Source organism: Limulus polyphemus, unplaced genomic scaffold (assembly GCF_000517525.1).
Source record: "Limulus polyphemus unplaced genomic scaffold, Limulus_polyphemus-2.1.2 Scaffold374, whole genome shotgun sequence".
NCBI lineage: Eukaryota > Metazoa > Arthropoda > Merostomata > Xiphosura > Limulidae > Limulus > Limulus polyphemus.
Genome location: NW_013665984.1, coordinates 356,519 through 378,848, shown reverse-complemented (window position 1 = coordinate 378,848; position 22,330 = coordinate 356,519). Strand labels below are relative to the sequence as shown.

The following is a 22,330-nucleotide window of genomic DNA, read 5'->3' as shown; positions in this document are numbered from 1 at the left end:
CACTAGTTTTGCTCTATAACTCAGTCAAAAATTATCGGAATTAAATGAAACTTGATGGACATATGTAGAATATTATTCCTCATTGTCCTACAAAAAATGATCCCTGTCCATTGAAAAAGACGGACCTACCAACACATTTTTTCTTATTTTTTGAGAGCCGAATATGATCAACACTGCGTGGCGGAGGTGTGCGCTATACTAAGTGCCCATCTAGTTGTATACATTTCAGTGAGTTTCATTCGATAGTGAAAACTCTATCCATTACACATTATAGACAAAGAGGTAATCTGCGTCTCCAAACACTCATGTCTACAACACTGCAAAATGTACATATATTAATTCTAATCACCTTGTGTTAATGATCACCATATAGAATTTCTCTCGTAAGGAGGTCGATTCCGCATAATGGATTCAACAGGAACTGTTATGCATTCAGACAATTTATAAAGTATTATTTTGAAGGCGTTATAAACCGTGTATATGCTTTGAACAAAATATAATATTACAAATTTATAAGTAACTACATACCTTAGTTTCAAGTACTACGTACGGTTTATATATGTACATGTGAATTGGAGCTGTCTGAATATTTCATTACTTACTGAGTATAAAAACCAGGCAGAGGTACAAGGCTGATGTTGAATGACATACCATCCTGTGACATCAAAAGATAAAAAATGCAGAAGTAAGTAATACAAGAAAGAGTTCATGGTAGATCCGCACATTCATTTTGAACAAACTTAATATATACACATGTAAATATATATACATAAATATATATATCGAAATTACTGGTCAACACTGAGCCTGTACGATACTGATGTATATCTTTACAATAATAACTAGCATCTTTATAAAACGTCGAGAATATATAAGCATAGAAAACGCTGCATGATCTTGAAATATTTATAATAAATTAAAAGCTATTATAGTTACCTTCATGATACCATAAATGTGCATATAACGATCATAACGGGTCCGGTCCATTGAACCTGAAGTGTTTTAAGAAACAATAATAAAAAACATAAAATAAAATGTCTTGGAGGAGAACTCTGTAAAACTACTGGTTGTTTTTATTAATTCATTTATTAGGTATACCTATTTTAATTAATAGTTTAAAACTATTGGTTGTTTTTATTAATTCATTTATTAGGTATACCTATTTAATTGATAATTTAAAACTATTAGTTTTTTATTAATTCATTTATTAGGCAGACCTAATTTAATTAATAGTTTAAACTATTGTTTGCATTTATTAATTCATTCATTAGGCAGACCTATTTTAATTAATAGTTTAAAACTATTAGTTTTTTTTATTAATTCATTTATTAGGCAGACCTAATTTAATTAATAGTTTAAACTATTGGTTGCGTTTATTAATTCATTCATTAAGCAGGCCTATTATAAATAATAGTGTAAACTATTGGTTGTTTTTATCAGTTCATTTATTAGGCAGATCTATTTTAATTTATAGTTTATTATCTAAAATATCTTGGAACAAACTGTTTTATAATAACAAGTGAATATCAAGTACGAACAACGATAAAAACATATTGATATAATGCAAAATAAAAAACATTAAAATCACAAACAAACTCAATAACTTTAAATTAAATTATTCTCAGCACAATTCTTCATTATACAATATGTAGCTGCTTAAAACCAAATTAAACCACTGTTTAAAACTATGGTACATTTTATTTAAACTTTACCGCTTTGTCTAGTTTTTATTCCCCAAAGCAACATTTCCCTTTCTTCTTCATCGTCAAAACTAACCGTCCCTCTAAATTGGCCCCACTGATCATAGCGATCTTGTGTTTCGGTGATCCTGTAATAGTGATAGAGATATGAGTTTGACTTGATACGTTAATTTATATTATCTGTTATATTGTTCAACGTCATTAATAGTTAGGTTTTTAAGTACTTTCTGCATGAAGTAATCTTTCAATTTGAAAATGTTCTTTGAAATAATTACCATAATGAGGAATTTGCTGTTTACAATTTAACTAAAAAGAACCTTATTCCGTGCAAGTCAAAGAGTTCTATGTTTCCAGCAAAATATAAAAACATAAAAAAAATATTTTCGTGGAGAGATATCCTAGATATTTTAACATAGATCATTATCAACTTGGGTTGAAGCCAATATTGCAAACTCACCGAATTTAACTTGTGATCTATTTAAAATAATCATTACGTATAAGTAACCTTTTATCATTTGTAGATTTTTTTTTAATTAAGAGGTTTGAATACTTATAATTGTTTGAGATTTCAAAAGTTACCTTGTAGAGCTATGGTTTATGTTTTAACATGCCTCTGATTTTGAATCCGAAATGGACAAATTAAGAGGACTGTAAAATAAATCTGCAGTTTACATGATTTTTATCTCAAACTTTAGACCCATTGTTTTATACAATTTTTTCTCACACAAAAGATCTATAACAATGTTTTACGTGTAGTTATAACTTTTAATAATTTTACGTAATAAAATTAACACTGTTTTAGCATAAATCTGAGTTTTACGATTATACAGCATTATAGTTTATTGTTATTGTTCACAGTAGAGGCAAAACATTTTTAATGTTTACTTTCTTCATAAAAAAAACAGCATATGTTTATTCTAAAGCATAAAATAAATAAAACACTTTTTTCTAAGCAATCATTTAGGCGGTATTGTAAATGTATGGTTATTTACTCGGGATTCATCAGTTTTGATTTCTCGTTTTGGATTCAAACATTTCATTGAACTAGCACTACGTTTCTCTTGGTTGCTAACAGAAACTCCTCGAACCATCTGAAATAATTATAAGCTCTAAATAGATGAAGGTAGCAAAAAACTAGAAATATAGCACGAATACCATTTATAGCTTCTAGTGGAAAAAACAAACTATTCAATTTCGGCGATTGGATAAGCCTATTTGTCGACAAATGTATTGATTAAACATAGTTTTGAAAAAGTTTCTCTTCAAACCAAATAGCTATAGCTTAGAAAGTATGGTCAACAACGGGAAAGTCATTAATTCGGTTACACAAACCAAAAAAAAAGGTGTAAAATCCAGGTCAATCTTCCCCCCTTGCAGCTTAAAGCGGTAGTTTAAACAACATGACGATAAAGTTTGGTTACAAAATTGTTCTACCACTCTGATTTTATAGTCATTGTGACGAATTTATTATTCTATATTTATTTTAATATCGCTGTTTGTTTAAGTTAAATTTATATTTAGAAATGTACATAACGTATACTGTTAAATATGTATTGCGAAACTACCGCCTATTCTCTAAAGTTGGAGCTTTGTATTGTTACGTAATCTGAATTTTCGAGAAACTCTCCACACGCCTATAAAATATAACCAGCGTGACGCGCCTAAAAAGACTATCTAATATTGGTTTGCTATAGTTGGTGTGCTATAAATTTCGGAAGCTATAACTGTGAATGTTATAACGCTTATTAATCGGGAACTTAAGATATTTGACAAAGAACGTTTATAAATTTCGAATATTATAAACCATTCAACTTCAGTGGATTCACATCGGACATTAGAACTTTTACGAAAACATTACCTAACGTCATCGGTGGAAACTCGACCTGTAATCGGCTTATGATGAGCGAGAACTACAGGGCTAGCTAGCTCCCTGTTAAGTGAATTATACCTACGTCCATTCGAAATTAACTCGCTCATCGTCAACCTTCGATACGTTTCTTTGTTTGTTTCAAGATAAGCACAAAGCTACACAATGGGCTATCTGTACTCTGCTCACCACTGATATCGAAACCCGGTTTCTAACATTGTAAGTCCGCAGACATACCGCTGTGCCATTGCGGGCCCCTCGATAAGATATCAAGGAAGTTCCAGACTAGAAAGAAGACTTTATATTGCTTGTAACTTTGGGAACTTTTGTATGTAAATCATTGTTTATAATAACTATTTAATATAACTGTTATTGTAAATTGTATTGTTGTTTGTATATTAAAACATATTTGTATTAAAAAGGAAAACTGTGTGTATCAGTCTTGTTGGCAAATATCATAAATTAACTATTATTATATCATTTAACTATTAAATTTTTATTATCATTTAGCTCGATTTCAGAACATTCGAAATTGTAATACGTAACAATCTACTCACCTTTCATAAGTCGGAAATCTTCGAGTCCATGTACCAGTTGCTACAGCCTCACTAAGGAGACGGGGACAGAAATCGATCTTAAAGTCAAAGGGCAAAGTTGTCACAGCCCAACTAAAAGGAAACAAATCATAATCGAAAGATCTGTGCATTTTCTTAATTCAAATCATGCAATATTAGCGGTATAAGTACAAGATTAGTCACTGTTTATTTAATCATTGTTTGACTTCCCAAATACTGTAGTATTGGCTGAATTAATAAAAATTAGCCACTGTGTATTTATATATTTTTTACTTCACACATATTGCACTATTGGTTGTGTTAGTACAAGTTAGTCACTGTATGTATATCTATTTTTGATTTCATGAATACTGCAGTATTGGCTCTATTAGTACAACTTTAGTTACTACATACTTAATTTCATTTTAATTAACTTAATCTTATATTATTATTATTCAAACTAATTTCTTAAAATAGCTTTTTCACCATATTCATTATTATATTTGACTAAGTATAAAACACTTACACGAAAGAAAATTTTACATGAACATCCTCCTGTTGAACCCGATCTCCAATTGGACTTACTTTCCTAAAAATGAACAATACGTATTGATTAGATTATTAATAAATACAAGTTTTCGTTTCTTATCATAATTATTGTATATTCAAGGTTTTCATTCATCCCAATACCATGTACCCTTTATTATTTATGTATGATTCTGTATTATCATATTATTAGAGTCGAACCAAAGACGAGAAGAATAGTTTGTACAATTACTTATATGTTTACAAAAACTGTTCTTTGCTATCTTTATTCTACAAAAAGTTATTTTTTTCTTATGGTACTCATTCCACAATTTTTCTACGTTAATGAGCAACAAGTTTTGACGTACACAATTCTCACTGCAGACTTTCCAAAGTGTTCAGCGTGAAAAAGTGTCACTTGAAGATCGTTTTTAGTAAGTGAAAGACACTATAAAGTGTAGCAGAAACCTTCAGAGAATACCTTTCAATAAAGCTGTGATATTAGTAATGTTGCATCATGACTAAACGAACCGTGTAACATCTATGAAAATGAAACTTTATACAACAAATAACTTAACAGAATACCTGTAAATAAATCTGTGATACCAATAATGTTGCATCATGACTAAACGTACTGTGTAACATGTTGCCGTATCAAAATGGAACTTAACTAGCAAACAACTTCACAGGAATACCTATAAATAAAGCTGTGGTACCAGTAATGTTGCATCATGACTGAACGTGCTGTGCAACAGTAACATGTCGTATCAAAATGAAACTTCACCTAGCTAATAACTTAACAGAGTACCTGTAAATAAAGCTATGATACCGGTAATGTTGCATCATGGCTTAACGTGCCGTGTAACATGCATCAAAATGAAACTTTACATAACAAACAACTTCACAGAATACCTGTAAATAAAGCTGTGATACCGTTAATGTTGCATCATGACTGAATATGCCGTGTAACTTGTTGTCGTATCAAGATGGAACTTTACGTAAAAAGTGTCCTGCACGAACAAATAGATTTTTCCTATTGTAAGATCTTTTTAAGAATGTTATAAATTACTTTTGGTATACTTTTTGTTGTTGTTTCAGAATCCTGGAACAATCTGAATACAAAGTTTCCAGCTTATGTTTCTTTCCTTTTTAGCAAAACTAGGAATGAATGTGTAAATTTATATTTGAATAGTTATACCATGTATGTTATGTCGTTCATTCAGATTCACCCTTAAAATTTATTCGTGAAATATAAAGTTTGAATGTAGAAATAGAGAAATCCTTTTTTGAAAATATGCTTATATGTTGTCTACCAGAAGTTTATTCATCACATATAAGTAATGTTGTTTTTGGACAGGTATACCAACTGGAATGAGTCCCTTACATTAATTAATTTGTGTACAATTTAAATATTGTGCAACGCAACACCTGTTGTATGAACTGGCAAAGCTCAGAGTGAGTTAATCACACAAAGGGAGTTCGTTAAAACTATCGTATCTAATACGTCAGCGCAGGATTTTTTTACAAAGGTTATCTATAAGCCTAAACTAAATAACACAGGTTTCAAGGTTTATGAATGAATAAACCTTGATGAAGTGATTAAAATAAACACCTTAAAAGAGAGGCCGCCGATGACTCAGTGGTAAATCAATGGGCTTATAACACTAAAAATCGGGTTTGGATACCTGCGGTGGGCAAACCACAGGTAATCAATTATGTAACTTGCTTTACAACAAACAAACACCTTTAAAAAGTGATAGATAGAAGTCATACAAACATACGTTAATATATTTAGAATATCAATATTTACAGAAATAGACAATTGCCTAGAAACAAATAAGATGGCTAGATGGTGCATTGTATTACTACAAGCACGAATAAGAAACCCGGTTTCTAGCATTGTAAGTCCGCTGACGTACCGCTGTGCCACTGGGGGGGGGGGGGCTAATGATAATGAAGAGGAAGCGAGGGCTATCAGACAAAAAAATAAGTTTATATTTAAAGTCTACCTACAAGCATTCTTTCAAAGTTCTGTACGTGCTTAAACGTGGCTTGATTCAACAATAAATAAATCACCTTTACATAACTGTTAGCCTCTTGCAGTCTAGTTGAAGACAGGTAAGTGATCGCGAATAAAAAAAAAAAGTGGACAGTTCTTTCTCAAATCTATATTTAACTACAAAATTCAAAAAATATATGTGTCAATAATTTGCCAGGTTTGAAACACAAATGTTGCAGCCTCTGAAGCTAACATTGGCAATACACATACAAAGGATCAATTTATATATATATATATAAGTCTTAGGCTGAGAATTAATATTTCAGGTAACACAAATCAGAATGTTCTCTTCTCGTCCATAGTTACTTTGATTAAACGTTTCTTTTCTGCCTTGGGCCACAAGTTATTTATTACCAATTTCAAATATCCTTCAAAACTGACAAAAGGACAAATCAGAGTCATAGCCAAGCAGTACAGTTTTGTTAATATTTGCAGTTTTCCATTAAAAAACAATAACGATTTTGAAAAGTGTTATCAGAATAATCAATACCAAAATATGTAACATACTGTTGTCAAATAGCCTGCATTCCACCCTTGCAATCTTGTCGTGAATGCTATACTTTTACTCGTATCAACAAATACAAAAATCATCCTTTACACCAAATATATTATGTGCATAATGCTTTTGTCTTTTACACAGCTTAACACATAATTAATTTATTTTTACTAAAATAATATATTTCAAAACGTATATGTTGGTTAGGGTTTCTAACCAACTTGAGGTGCTTGACTCGCAATCTGAGAGTCGCGGGTTCGAATCTCCGTCCCACTAAATATGCTCAGCAGTGGGGGCGTTATAATGTGGCGCTCAATCCCACTATTCGTTGGTAAAAGATTAGCTCAAGAGTTAGCGGTGGGTGGTGATGACTAGCTGCCTTCTGTCTAGTCTTTCGTTGCTAAATTCGGGACGGCTAGCGCAGATAGCTCTCGTGTAGTTCTGCGCGAAATTCGAAACAATTCAAACGTATATGTCAGGAAGAAAAGCAACTATGTAACACCAAAGTTTGTTTGCTAATGATTTTTCAGTTTATTCGCAGTAATCATACAATTAACTAGAGGGGCACTCAGTAGAGAACATACCTTCGCCATGCAGCATTGATAAAAAAAAATAAGAAAATGTGTCAGTAATTCCGTCATTATCAATTGACACAGGCCATTTTTGGCAAGACAATGGGGAATAATATTCCACATATGTCCACCAAGTATAATTAGAATCCAATCATTTTTGAATGAGTTATAGAGCAAAAATAGTGTGAGAAAGCGGTCCCCATGTTAACAGATTGGATTTTCCTGACCTTGCTGTGACCTTGACCCTCAAAAAACTAATCACTACTAAGTTGGGTCATAGTACAAGTGTATAACAACTTTAATCAAAATCCATTCAGCCGTTTTCGAGAAATCTTGCTGAATAAAACAGGGGTGAAAACATAACCTCCGCCAGAATTTTTCTGAAGAAATGTTTTCAACACTAGAAACGCCAGTTGAAACAATTATTGTTTAAAACAAATTACCATTATTTTGTGGCCAATTTAAATGTGAATATAATTTTAGTAGAAATAAGTTCTGTCTAGCTTTGGCTTTTATATTCTTTTGCTTCGAACAAACAGAGTTTCAAAAAGTACCTTAAAAGCCCATTATAAGATATCCTCCAATTTCGTAGCGGATTTAAGCATTTAATTCGAATTCCAGCTGCAACGAAAACATCCTTCTCCCTTTTCACAACGTTGGTGTCCGGGTGAAGTGGAAGTTGATATAGTTCATTTTTCTGTGCATGTTTTAAATGAAGTTGAACTCCCTCCTGTGGAGTCCCTCTTCTGGTGATTCGGAGAACTATCGCATCACCAACAGAATTAACACCACAGAAAAATATCTCGTCGAAATCCTGAAATAATTATAGGAAAATTGTTTTATAGATCGTAAGAAATATTGTATGACAAGATTCAATATTCAGAGTTGGAATATAGCATCTACTAATAAATGTGGTTGTATTAAAAATATTTGTTGCCACTTTTTTGAAGATTGTAACATAATACCTAAATAAATTTTATGTAACCCTAAAAAAACTTGATTGTGATTTAATTGGAAAATAACGTCACTGCAATATATATGGGCTCTAAAAACAGAACTGTGCTCTATCAGAACGTTTCTATAATTTTTCATATAAAAGACTTGCTACATTTCTCTTTAATAACACAAATCGTACGTTTTGATTTTTTTTATTAATTTTACCTAACACCCTACAGCATATACATCATAGCTAAAAAATGTTGCATCGAATTTACCAAGACTTGCCTCAAACGTTCATTTCAAACACAGCTTGGAACTTATATTATATCAACAGTTATTCATATTAACAAACGATCCCTATACTAATACATAACAGTAAAAAGAGAATTTACGCCGCTCAGTTCGATGTAAAAAGATGATACATTTAAAACACTTCGAAGCTATTTTGCAACTGATATACTTTTAAAGCAACATTTGTTTGATTTTACTTTATTCTCGTCGGAATAGCCGAAAACATTGACCATTTACGGTCTATCTCTCTTCTTAACTTTATAATATTTTTAGAGTCAGCTTTGAAAATGTAAGAATCTGGAAATGAATGGCATAATATAATATAAGGATAACAAAGGATCATTTGGTCCTTCAAGGCTGTCCTTGCACACCCACCCTTGAGGAAATTGAAGTGTTAGCCTCCATTACTACTAATGGCAACTCATTCCAGAATTCAGTCTCCCTTAACCGTAGCCTACCCTGTCTTTTCCAAATCTTAAGCTTTCGTCGTCTTGTCCTATTATCTTCTGACTATAGCATAAAGAAATCAAATGCCCTTTATTCTGTCCATCCCCCTTATAAAAGTAAACTTCAATACGATCACCTCTGACTCTTCTTTCTTCGAGATAATAGCAACTGAATGCTGTTTCGATAACTTGTCCACCATTATGCCACTATCTTTAATATATTTGTCATCCAAATGATAACTGTTCGCAATAAAAAAACTAAGGTTCCCCCACTTGACTCGGACGTGACTCGAACACGCAGCCTTCTGATCTGGAGTCAGACGCGCTACCATTGCGCCACCGGGTCACTGTAATAACAATTTATCAAAGATTTTTCATATATTACATTTATTTCTTGATGCATCTTTGAATATTTTTTTGGTGTATTTCATGTCATTGCAAACGTGTTCTTCGTTGGTAAATACGTATAATAGATTATGGCACCAATTTAACACAATAACACTTACTAAACTTATATTCTACTTATGGTGAGGTTATAATTTACTATCATTTAGTTCACATACCAGAGATCTCGAACATTTTGTCCATGATGAGTAGATTGCACAGTTATTACAAACCTGGCTTTGATATTTAAAAAACAAAAAGAGTTAAAGAAAATTTACTCTAAAACACTACTTACAAGCTGCTGACAACATATAGCTTAAAAAGGATGACTAATCCAGTGTTTGAAGTAGTTCGTGAAATTTCTCAGCAAAACAACTTACATCAGTATTCTTCAAATGTCTTGGATTTTCTAGGTTTCTTTCTTCTTCTGCCGCGATGACTCCAAATTTTATAGCCCCCTGTCGATAATCAGTTGTAATGTTCACTAGTCGACGTTTCAGAAAGTTTCGTTTAAGCAAAAGGTAGAGAAAAACAACTAACTGTTTTATTCGAAGAAATACGCCTAAAAGAAAAAAAAATACATCAAAATCCTTACTCTTTTTGTTGAAAATGTTGAGTTAATCTAGTAACTTTGAAAGAGGAAAAAGGACAAATTATCATCTTGCAACAAAATCGATTAATTTTAATAATCTGATTAAGTTTGCATGTAATTTAAGATGAGTTCCTTGTAATTGTTTGACAATCTCCAGATCAGAATTCACTGCACGACAGGGTTACGACTTAGAGTAATTTCCATTTTAGTTTTTATTTCACAGTTTACATATTAACAAACCTTAGTATTTACAGTTTAAAAGAAATAAGACGAGCAAGGTGTAAAATAGGATAGCATTTGTTGCATAAGACTCACAAGTAAACAATATCTCTGTGAATAAAAGTATAAAAACATGACCTAAAATACTTGAACAGGAAAGCAAAAATAAATAAATTTAATCACAATGGATGTTTTGAAAAGTGTTAGCATTATCTGTTCCTTGCATCGTATTTCCCACCAGTGACTACATCTTTTGTCCAGTGAAAAAACATAAACTAACATAATCATGTTTTGCAATAATAGCGTAAACCTGACAAAAGCAGAAACATCTCTAACAAATAAGGTTTCGAAAAATGTTTGAATCTTCACGAAATGAATCCCCTACTACGTGGTGTGCTGATGTTGCACATGCTCATAAAAGTAGGGTTCAACTTTTAACCCTAGTTTTTAAAAAGAAAAAGATTCATAACAAACGTAAAACCTGAATGGAAATATGAGGACAAAAGTAGAATAGCTTCAATGAAGATAAAAATCAATAGAATGTCGGAAGGGGGAGCAACAGCATTATACTGTGATTTTTATCATGAATGCCATTGCTTGACAGCTTACGACGTCTAACACCATATAATATTACACATATAATCGCATTTAGAAAGTATTTTCTCTTCCATCATGTTCAGCACAACAGATGAATTCTGATAATAAAAGAAAGGACTCTTGGGCGGCGGCGTTTAGTAAGCAAATGATAGATATTAAAATGATATTTTTACCTATTTCTGATTACAAATCCACAATTGACTTATTTATAGGAGCATGAAAAAATTATAATATAAAATGTAATCTTTATCACAAATATTAGGCCTAGTGGTTTCATTGTCTCGCTATTCTTCGACGTTTAACACGTTAAGTGTTAAGTTTAACTACTGAACAATAGTGGCTCCGCGGGAAGTCTGAAGGCTTAGAACACTACAAACCAGGTTTCCATACCCGTAGTGGGCACAGCACAGATAATCTATTGGGTAGCTTAACAGCAAAGAAACTACCTAATTACAGTTGTTCTTTTTTATTGTATTTCTTCACACATACAGATCGCCAGATAGCAATGGCACAAAAAACAGCACAGTGCTATTTTTCACACTTCACATTCATTCCGAGTTCACCATTGAAGAAGGAAGTTCCACCTTCCAAAAGCAAGTTATCAGTTGTTTTTGTTAATAAGAAAAAGAAAAAGAAACTATTACAATTTCATATTAACTTTTTAGCAAGTGATGTCTTTAAAATAACTTTTATTTTGAAATTAATTAGATAACTTAAGTAAAAATTTAAAAACTAGAATAAAAATTAAAAGAACAAATTCAGTTAAGGCCATTCCTAACGCAAAAGTTTTGTTGTAGTTGTTGTTTTAGAATTATCGTTCCGATTTCTTGCAGAATGCGTTGTTTTATTTTGTTTTCATAATTGCCATTGTGTAAATATCTTACCTTTGTTTTGAGACAGTAGTCTATATATACACTGAAACCAGCGTGCACATAAACATCTTATATATATTGAAAACCGTGGTGTCTTTCCGTACGTCCTTGTGTCGCCTATTTACGGCTACCGCTTCCCGCGTTGTGTTTGAAAAGCTGCGCACACAGGCAAAGCTTTTGAAATGACGGGAAAACAGGCATGAAAAAAGTTGGTGACAAATTTTATTTCACAAGCAGGATATTCTACACTAAATTGTTAGGAATTAATCGCACTATCATTACATTTCAAAATGTGACGTAACTTAAAGAATGAAAATGTAGCTTTACCGTATGTTATTGTTGAGTGGCTCTTAACATGACCGAAATGCTCAACAATTACTTTTCGCGGTGGGCGATGTAAGTAGCTCAGAGTGAAATAAAAAATGCAACACAATTAACCTTTCTAAAGTCCATGAAATAATCTAAATTAATAGATTAACTTATGCTTTTCCCGTCACTGGGGACGGGTATCTTTGCTTGTATAAGATAATACACGGATGTCTAAAGTAGATCAATATATTCAGCCTAATTTGTGCATGAACTAAGCGTTTCAGTACGCGTTACCAGTGCTTCAGAATTGAAGGACGTTAATTTCTATGACTCTTCGCAAGGATTTAATATTTTTATGAATAAAATCTGTCTAGAGTTGTAAAACTTTGGACAATTACCTATTGAATTACATGCGATATGTACTTCAAGAAAACGTAGCTGTTGCTTAAATTCACAGTGCAGTTGGCACGCGAGGGGACAAATTAGAAAGAAAAGGTTTGAAATATCTATAATAAGTCGTTTGTTTCTTTTTAATTTGTATAAGGTTTTATTATTTGTATGGAAACATTAGAAAATATTTATATAATTAAATCCCTACTGTTCGGTCTGTTACATGAGATTGAAAATTTTATTTTGTTACCCCCACCTTTACAAAACTTTTTCTTTTGGCTGATGCCTTTGACAGAAATAATAGATCCAAAACAGGAGTGTAGCTAGACCTTTAAGTCAACAGGGTCAGTAAAAAAGGTCTGGGGCTGAAGCCCCCAGTAGGGGTCTAGGAGCAGAGCCCCCGATGGGAACAACTAGTTTTCACATTAACTGGTAGGTAGTAGTATGCGAAAGTAGTGACAACTAATTATAAGCTAAAAAATAACAAAGCATAGACAAATATGATGCGATATACCACTTCTGCCCGGCATGACCAGGTGGTTAAGGCACTCGACTTCCAATCTGAGGGTCGCGGGTTCGAATCCCTCTCCCACCAAACATGCTCGCCCTTTCAGCCGTGGGGGCGTTATACTGTGACGGTCAATCCCACTATGCGTTGGTAAAAGAGTAGCCCAAGAGTTGGCGGTGGGTGGTGATGACTAGCTGCCTTCCCTCTAGTCTTACACTGCTAAATTAGGGACGGCTAGCGCAGATAGCCCTCGTGTAGCTTTGCGCGAAATTCAAAAACAAACAAACGAACAATATCCACTTCTAACCAAACATTGTAACTGTATAAGTTGTGCATTTGATTCGTAGCATAGACTTAAATTTAAAACCATAAGTTAACTAATTTTTAAATACAATTAGCCAATTTTATTTCAGCTGCAAAATAGCTCGAATATAATTAAGAAACTATAAACGTTATATTTATCTAAACATTTAACATTTGTTTTCGGTTCATACTACATAGAATAAAATAAAAAAGAATACACCACAGTTACCCCTGATATACACGAAAAAGAGGTTTATCTTTATTTTGCTAGGCATTAATACTTACACCTTCGTTTGGAACCTCATCCAATGTAAAAGCGCGTTTTATTATATCAAAGCCACATCGGGCTATTTGCCGTGTCTACCGAGGGGAATCGAATCCCTTGATTTTCGCGTTGTAAATCCGAGAACTTACCGCTGTCCCACTGGGGGACCCAATGTAAGGGCATGTCTTTTGTTTTCTGAAAACACGGTCAATTCTTTGACAGAAATGTGAAGTAAAAATAAAGAGTTCAAAAATAATAATTTAGCTGGAAAGTGAACTCCAAAAGCCGCCCCACCCTCTCCCAGTCTACATTTATGATACGTGAGCACCAGTCCGTTTGCAAGTTCATGGCTATACTGTTGCCTACAAACAATAAAGGTAATTTTGTAAAAAAAGGCAAAAAGTTTAGTTTGAGATTACATCGAAAACTAAGTAAATAGTCAAAAGTGTGCGTGACATTAAACAATATCTGATTTGGTGTAGCGTAAGACAATTATTCAAAATATAATAATATACAAAACATTTCAAGGTGAATCCTGTAAAATGACGGTACCTATTTACAAAAATATCTTTAAAAAATTGTAACTTCAAAATTCCAAATCGGGTCGATCGACCGAGCTTGCCTACGACAATGAAAGGGTTACAGAAACGTTGCTGTGCAATTGTTTAAGTACCATTTTGATTAATAAACTCCACGAACCAAAAGCAACCACGATTCTTCAAACTGGCAGCAATCTTGTACCATTATTACGTAGAGCCACCTATGTGGTTACAATATTATTTATAGATAGATATTTAAAGTATTCAGTTAGTCTTGTAAGGTTTATTTCACTGAACTGAATGGGCTATTTATTTAGATATTTAATAGGCGATCTTGTGAAATAAATGAATGAAACAGGCCATTAAAATATAGGGATATAAATGTACAGGTATATGAAATAGTGAGAATTATTGAAAAGTCCTACAAATGTGTCCAATATTAAAAAAAAACAGCCGACCGAAATTTTCATGAAAAAAAAACATGAAATCAAGTTGTTGTTTTTTCAAGTATTTCAAAACAGGAAAAACAAAGTGTAATATCCTACTGATGATCACATACAAAATTATACACCAATAAGTTTGTTGTTAAGCGTAAAAATACACAATAGGTTATCTGTGCTGTACGAACCACAGGTATCGCAATCTTGTTTTTAGCGTTATAAAGCGTTTTTACTTGCCGCTGAGTCACTGGGTGGCAGATCAATCAGTAAATTACTATTTTTAAGAGCTACACTCAAGTATAAAATATCGCATCATAGGGAACGTTAAGGTTAAGCCTGATCACCATATAAAAAGCTGAATAATAGATACTAAAATATCTTATGTAGATACACTTAGTGTGTAATACAGTGCAGTTTTAAAATTAACACAACGTAACCAGTGACTTATAAAGTAAAATAAAAAAATATTAAACTTATAAATTAGAACGTGCTAAAGAATAGTGTGTTAAAATAGATATTCCTTCTCGAATTTATTTATTTCGTTTGCACAAAGCTACACATGCACTATGTATACTGTGCCCGCCACGGGTATCAATACCACGTTGTTTAGCCTTATAAACTCTCAGCCTTAACGCTGAGTCACTGGGGAGCTCTACCCCAAAATTTCTGGTTCTAAATATCAATATTTATATTCTGAAAACACTTTGATCATTATGTTATTTCTATAAACTAATCCAAATAGTTTAACTTACCTAATTAACTTATCTCTTGTTTTCCATATCAAACGTATATTTCTAGTTTATGATATTTTAATTTAAATATCCCTGTACTCTTGTAAGTCACAATATACTCTCTCTGTTTTGGCATACTTACTTTTACTTCTTCGTTTATTTAGAACACTTATTCCATCCTTTCTAAACCAATAGAGAAATTCTATTGGAAACCATAGGACACTTATAAGTACTCGCAGTATCGAACCCATTGAAGTTGGTTATCTCACGTAGCTGTTTTTAATGCTGATTACTTGTTACACACCCAACTATAATGTCTGTTCTGCAGTCTATGATTTTACTTTAGTGTGTAGATTTTCAACAAGAAAATAAAATCGGTTATTTTTGTATCAACACTGATAAAGACAAGGCGCGTGACTGATCAGTTTTGACCATGGACTCTAAACCGTTTTACAGATATGATTACTTTCGCATAAATAGAATCCAAAGTTTGCTCTTTCATACTTCCAAACGTTTTCATACCTGAATCTATAAAACAACCTAGAAATATCTGAAGACGGGTTCTTTACTGAACCTGAATTTATGTCATTTAAACTATAGATTTCATGAGGTTTTACAAGTGTAATAAAAACAGTAAGTCATTGAAAAGAACTAGCATTTATTTCTGCTAGAAAAAAAAAATGTTTTTTATTAGATAAATATTTTGAGTTGTTGTAAATGATTGAGTTATTTTGAATGCTGAAATTATTTTCAGTGGAAGATGTTTGTTTTAGTGCAAAGCCAAAAAACTTTTTGGACTTACAGATAATTTAAAATGGAGATATATATTCGTTTGCATGGAGAATATAGGATGAAAATGTTATGGCTTACAAATTACACTGTGTTAACATAAATCCGTTAGAAAACCTTCCAGAATTTTCGTCATGTTTGAAATAGTGAAATTATACAATATGGCTCTTCTTCTTTATTAGGTAGGGGGGGGGGGCATTTTAAACATTTTATCCTTTTATATTCAATTATATCATTTGAATTGTAGTTGGCGAACTAATAAAAAGTTATTAAAGTATTATTACAAATTCCAATAAATATTTTTGGCAAAATAAAATTACTCATCCTTATTTATTTTCGCTATGGCTTCGTAATGTCCGAAACGGAAAGAAATTTAGCTCTCTTAGTTTTATTGACAAAAAAAAAAAAAAAAAGAAAAAAAGAGGGGGTTAACCAAAAAGTATAAATAGAGGTTAAGAAAGATAAGTCACCCTGAAATTACCCTGACTCCAGTTCGGCTTATTAAACCTATTTATTGCTTGTTTAAGAAAATAATTTTAAAAAGTTACGATTGCATAGGATTACGGTAAAAATAACTCTAAAACCTGATGAATCAATGCAATCTACTCATTATAATATTTTGTTTTATAACTTTGCTTACAATTAGTAAGAAGATATATTAAGTTATCTATATTAATTACTGGGTTAATATTTAATTATGGCCTAAGTAGGTAATTTGGTTTGATCTGAAGCTAATGATAATTGCGAAACACTGGTTTAATGCAGTGTTCAGTTGATATCATACGCAAGAAAAAATACTTTAGAGACTGAAACCTAAATGATAACAATATCTAAACCTGAAGGTCAGTTTTCAGCTCGACTATTCGTTACTCGCTATTACTTCTAACTTTCTGTTAATTGTAGTTGAATAGATAACGAAACACAGCAAAACATGTAACAGTTGGAAGAGCAGATAATAGACTTATGGCTAGTAGACTATGTCAGTTTTTTTTTGTCTGGAGAAAGATATTGATATAGTGGAATTTGTTAAAGAATGTAGAGCCAAAGAATAGAACATTTTAAGTAAGGGAGTCTTCACTTTTCAGCATTTTCCGTGAAAGTGGAAAATCTCTCACAGCAGATTTGGTTATAACAGTTGTAGCGTCAGAAACCACTTTGATCCAATCCAGAGCAATAGTAAAGTGAAATAAGGGTTATGGTCACGAAATAGACTCCCCCCCCCCCAAAAGACACATTCTGGTGAAAACATGTTTATGTTTACTGACACCAAACAAATTTCGACAATTGTAATTTTTCCTCCATCTTCCTATGCTTGCCGTCTTTATTATCCACCCCCACCCCCCGATTTGTCCATGTTCTCAACTATTCTAGTGAGGATTCCTTTAACATGCTATAGTCAACAATTGGCAAACACGTAGTTGTTGTTACATATATCCCTTTTCAAATCATTTGTTGAAATAATTTAGCTATTTCTTGTAACCATTAATTTATCTATTAAAAAAGCCTGTAAATTTTACATTTACATTACTTATTTAATTTCTTGAAATCTAGTATATCATAATAAACTGTAATAATAAATTAGTAAGATTTAATCACAATTAGAAATAACATAAAATCGATGAGCCTGCGGCTGTAATCTGTAATTTATAGTTACCTAATAACTGTGTAATTTTTTTAACTTCATGTCACTAGAGTTAAACTATATCAGTTGTATTAGTTCAACCAAAAGTTGGTGGGCAACAGAGATATTTAAATTGGTCCAGCAAATTTTGCACACTTGTCAGCTGTAGGATTATGTACATGAGCTTTCAGCTGATAGATATGATAGAGTAGATTAAAAATAGATCTTTCATCGCACAGGTCAAGAGAAAACATCAACTTCTGGCCAAGGCTTTACAGACGACGATGTCTAAAAACTGTCTTGATATTTCAACATTATAACAAGTACGAGGAACAATTCTGTAAAATTTAGAGTAAATAGATTTGTCACAGAAATGTAGGTTTAAAATTGAAAAAAAAAACATACTGGTATTCAAAGTTTCAAAATGTTATTTTAAACTACAGTTCCCCACTGGCAAAGTGATAAATCTGTAGGCTTATAACACTTAATTAAAACAAGATTTCGTTACCCGTGTACATTGTGTAGCTCTGTGCTAAACAACTCCGGAACTGATGTTTGAACTCAGAACCTTTGCTAACAGTACGAATACTCCAGTTAATTGAGCTATCCAAGAGTACAAACCGTGCCCCTCTTCCTTCACTCACACAGCTTATATATATATATATATATATTATCAATGTATTTAATTCGTATTATAAATCAATGAAAATAAACGTTCTAAGAAACATTATTGCAAGTGAAAATAATAATCTTTGCTAGAAGGTATATCCCCTACTGGTCTTCACCGTCAAAACCCTAAGCTTCAGACCAAGACCCATGAGTTAGCTGACTCGTCTGCATCGTTGTCATTATGGTGGCAACAATAGAAATCCCAACTGTCCAGCCCTTACCTCCTCCAATATCTAATCTGTCATTGAGAGGATCAAAGTAACACAACAGTTTTAGAAATACAGTTCTTCCATCAGACATGAGAGCACATCTGGTACCGTTGCTGGTTGGTGCACCCTCCCATAGAACATCTAACTGACAGACCCCATTTCTTCTCCTTGGCTTTGTCCTCCTCTTTCAGCCGCTTACAGGCTGGGATCCTTCCATTTCAACAAAGCAGAAGCCAATATTGCCCCCCCCCCGTTAGTAGGACGTCTTCGGATTTGGCAATGGTGATTTTAGCAATTTAGTTTGGTGTTGGGGGAAATGGGAGTGCCCCTAGAAAACCCACTTTCACTAGTCTGGACCGAAAATGTTAAGCATTTTTCTTTTCACTGCTCTTTGTGTTATTCTTAATTTATTTTGTATTTATTTTATGGTTGACAAAGACAAACAGCCATGGGTCATTGTTGGTATAATGAACTGGTCAAATAATTCTGTTTTAAGTGATATTGATATTTTACCTAAAATGTTTCTCTGTATCCTTCAAATAAAGCTCCTTCGTGCTTTTATTATTGTACGCCTGTCCTCTTTGATTGTATCTCTCAATTTTAAGTTTTAACTGAGGTTTTTGCATCGCTCCACTCTTTCAATAATTACTTTCCCTATCATGATGTCTTTGCTGGAGTCAAAGATTATCAAATATTTATTTTAAACTATGTGCACTTTAGGTCCCATTCTCTTGTGTTTAAGGAACAGTTTGTTCAGTTGACTTTCCATTTTCAATACATAGTCCACAAAATGTGCAATATCATTTGCAAACCTCAGTTTGGATAACATTTCTCCTTCTATGTTAATTCCGCCATTTCACAATTCTGTATTTTTGAATATTTCTTCTGAGGAAGCAATGAAGAGCTTCGATGATATTGAATCTCCTTGTAGAATGCCCCGCGTTATCTTAACCACTGACGATACTTCTTTATCAAGGTGTAAGTTGATCTGTTGCGTCAGTGTGTATGTCTTATAGTATATTAATGTATATTTCATTTATTCCACTGTTTCGTAGTGCACTGAACATTGCTGAATGTTCTATGGTGTCAAAAGCATTCTAGTAATCGACAAAGGCAATGTAAGGGGAGAGGTTGTACTCATTTGTCTTTTCTATTATTTGATTTATTACTTGTAGATTGTTTAATATTGAATATTCATTTCTGAAATCTACTTGTTTTCTATGTTGATTCTCATCAAGTACTTTACCATTCTGTTCTGTAGTATTCTTATACTTTACCATTCTGTTCTGAAAAACTTATACTGGTGGGATAATTTCTGTCTTTTCTATCTGTTTTCTTGCGAAGGGGGGTGTTCTTGGCTTCTTTCTAGTTGGGCGGAATTCTCTTTATTCCCAAAATTTCATTGAAAAGTATGATTAATATAGTTATTTACTTTTGAATGAATTAGAAAACCTGATCCCTTAGCATCTGAATCTTCCCTTGTTTTCCTCACATCGTATTGATATTAAGGATCCCTTCTCTTCGTTTTGTTTCGACAAGGCCTATGATATTTCAGTTGAAATCCTCCAATTCTTCAAATAGCATGTTGAGATCGTTATCTGTTATGTTCGTCATAGTGTCATAAGCGCAAATGTTTACACTGGGTTTGGTTTTGTATGTCTCCCTTTCGTCTCCCTATGTCTCCCCACAAGGTTTAAACTTGTAACGTCATAAAGAGACATTTTTTTCTCTGAATTTGGACTTGTCATAATCTTGTGCTCCACATGGTCTTGAGTGTTATGGCCTTCCATTTTATTTATGAGCATGACGAGATTTTTGCCTACCACGAGTTTTTTATATAAATTTTCATTCCTCTAGTATACGACCTAATGTATAACCCACAAGACAATGGGGTTTGATGTTACTGGGCGCCCAGTGGTCCCTTAATCGGGCTTATTGAGGTATATTGAAGGATAATCACACCATACGATTAGCCCGTCACGCCTTCTGCTGCCGCCACCAGTTGGTCCAGGCCTGCTTATTGGGCATTCACAGCAAACTGCCGTATCAGGATGCTTTCCACTATCCACCACCAGGTGGACATGTCTAGCAGGATTATTAGTAACCTCTTTACTTCCATTACATTGGTAAGTAATGCCTTTTCATCTACGAGATCAGCTACGTAAACATTAGACCAGCCCTGGAAATCCTCGGTTCGACAGTTTTATTGTACAGAAAACCCTGGTCATCCTGGAGGAATATAGAAGTCTCATAGTTAGAAATCCCAGGTGAAAAACAAAGGCTGTAACAAGACAATTAGCAATAAGCAAGAAAACCACTGCTAGTCAAGGAAAGATACTGATTGTGGCTAAAACTTCGTTGTAAATCCTGAAAGTCCAGATTGAAATGCAAGGTTGGATAAATTTTAATTGGTGAAAAGTTCAGCTAAGTGTTTAGTTTAAAAGGAGTCATGATACATGGTTATGACGTTGAACAAACCTTCAGGTATTGGTCAATGATACTTATAGTCTTTGTATGTGCTCATGCACCATATCACCTATAAATATGTATCCTGAGGACTTCCCCATTCCCAAGCTTCTGTGGGTTTCCGATTGACCAATTACCTTTAGTTGTGTTGTCCCTGCTAGCCAAGTGTACCATATAAGCTAAACTCTCTAATAGAGCTTCATTCTTCTTTCTACCATATGGATCTAGTTGTCACGTAGAAAGTGCCTGGTTCCGGTAGGAAGGAATGGTGATCGAGACTGCAACTGGTTCCTACACACTCAAACTGACTCAGGTCACGTGAGGCTAAATATTACGTTCGACCGTTAGCTTTCATCAGTGTTGTCATTGTCTTTCCTTAGGACTTATTTTTCTTTTACAAGTTGGATAATAGTTTTTGGCACGATTCACAAAGTTTTTACCATACGGATGTTACTTTTAAACTTCACTTAGTACATTTTCGGCCTGCATTTTCGTGCTTTAATACTGCATCTTGTAATGAAAAAATGTTAAAAAATAATCAGCTTTGTGCTTATTAAAATATTTCATTGTGCATGATTGAAAACATACTACCGTAACCAAATAAAACACGGGTACATCAAGTTTATTATATAGTTATCATGATATCTGAACTATTGTCTACGAATTTCATTTACTACTCATAATTTCACCCACTTGTGTATATTTCAATTCGATCGAATTGAAATATGTTTTATACTACTCTTTATGAGAAACACCAAGTAAAACTGTGTTACAGCAAACACCAAGTAATAATGCTTGGAGAAGGCTTGAATTGGTAATGGAGAAAACTTTAATATAAGTTTAACATAACAGCAAATGTACATTTCTTCATTACCCATTCAAGCCGTCTCCAAGCATTATTAGTCTCAAAGTGGGTTCCTCATCATCGAATTTGAAAACACCAAGTAAAACTGTGTTACAGCAAACACCAAGTAATAA

The 22,330-nt window shown here is 33.1% G+C and overlaps 1 protein-coding gene and 1 non-coding gene across 2 annotated transcripts in view; both read right to left on the bottom strand.

Moving 5' to 3' along the window:
* Positions 1 to 15,884, bottom strand: part of LOC111085413 — a 36,361-nt gene extending 20,477 nt beyond the window's left edge. The window contains exons 1-8 of the mRNA XM_022383841.1: positions 15,741 to 15,884; positions 10,214 to 10,395; positions 8,328 to 8,587; positions 4,648 to 4,710; positions 4,125 to 4,235; positions 1,713 to 1,828; positions 937 to 992; positions 603 to 655 (exon numbers count right to left, since the gene is read on the bottom strand). Of these exons, the coding sequence (XP_022239549.1) occupies positions 603 to 655; positions 937 to 992; positions 1,713 to 1,828; positions 4,125 to 4,235; positions 4,648 to 4,710; positions 8,328 to 8,587; positions 10,214 to 10,395; positions 15,741 to 15,849 (950 nt within the window). The 5' untranslated portion in view covers positions 15,850 to 15,884. The remainder of the gene's footprint in view (positions 1 to 602; positions 656 to 936; positions 993 to 1,712; positions 1,829 to 4,124; positions 4,236 to 4,647; positions 4,711 to 8,327; positions 8,588 to 10,213; positions 10,396 to 15,740) is intronic.
* Trnaw-cca lies at positions 9,724 to 9,795 on the bottom strand. Its single transcript has one exon. It is a non-coding gene; the product is annotated as a tRNA-Trp (tRNA).
* Positions 15,885 to 22,330: the final 6,446 nt, after the last annotated feature.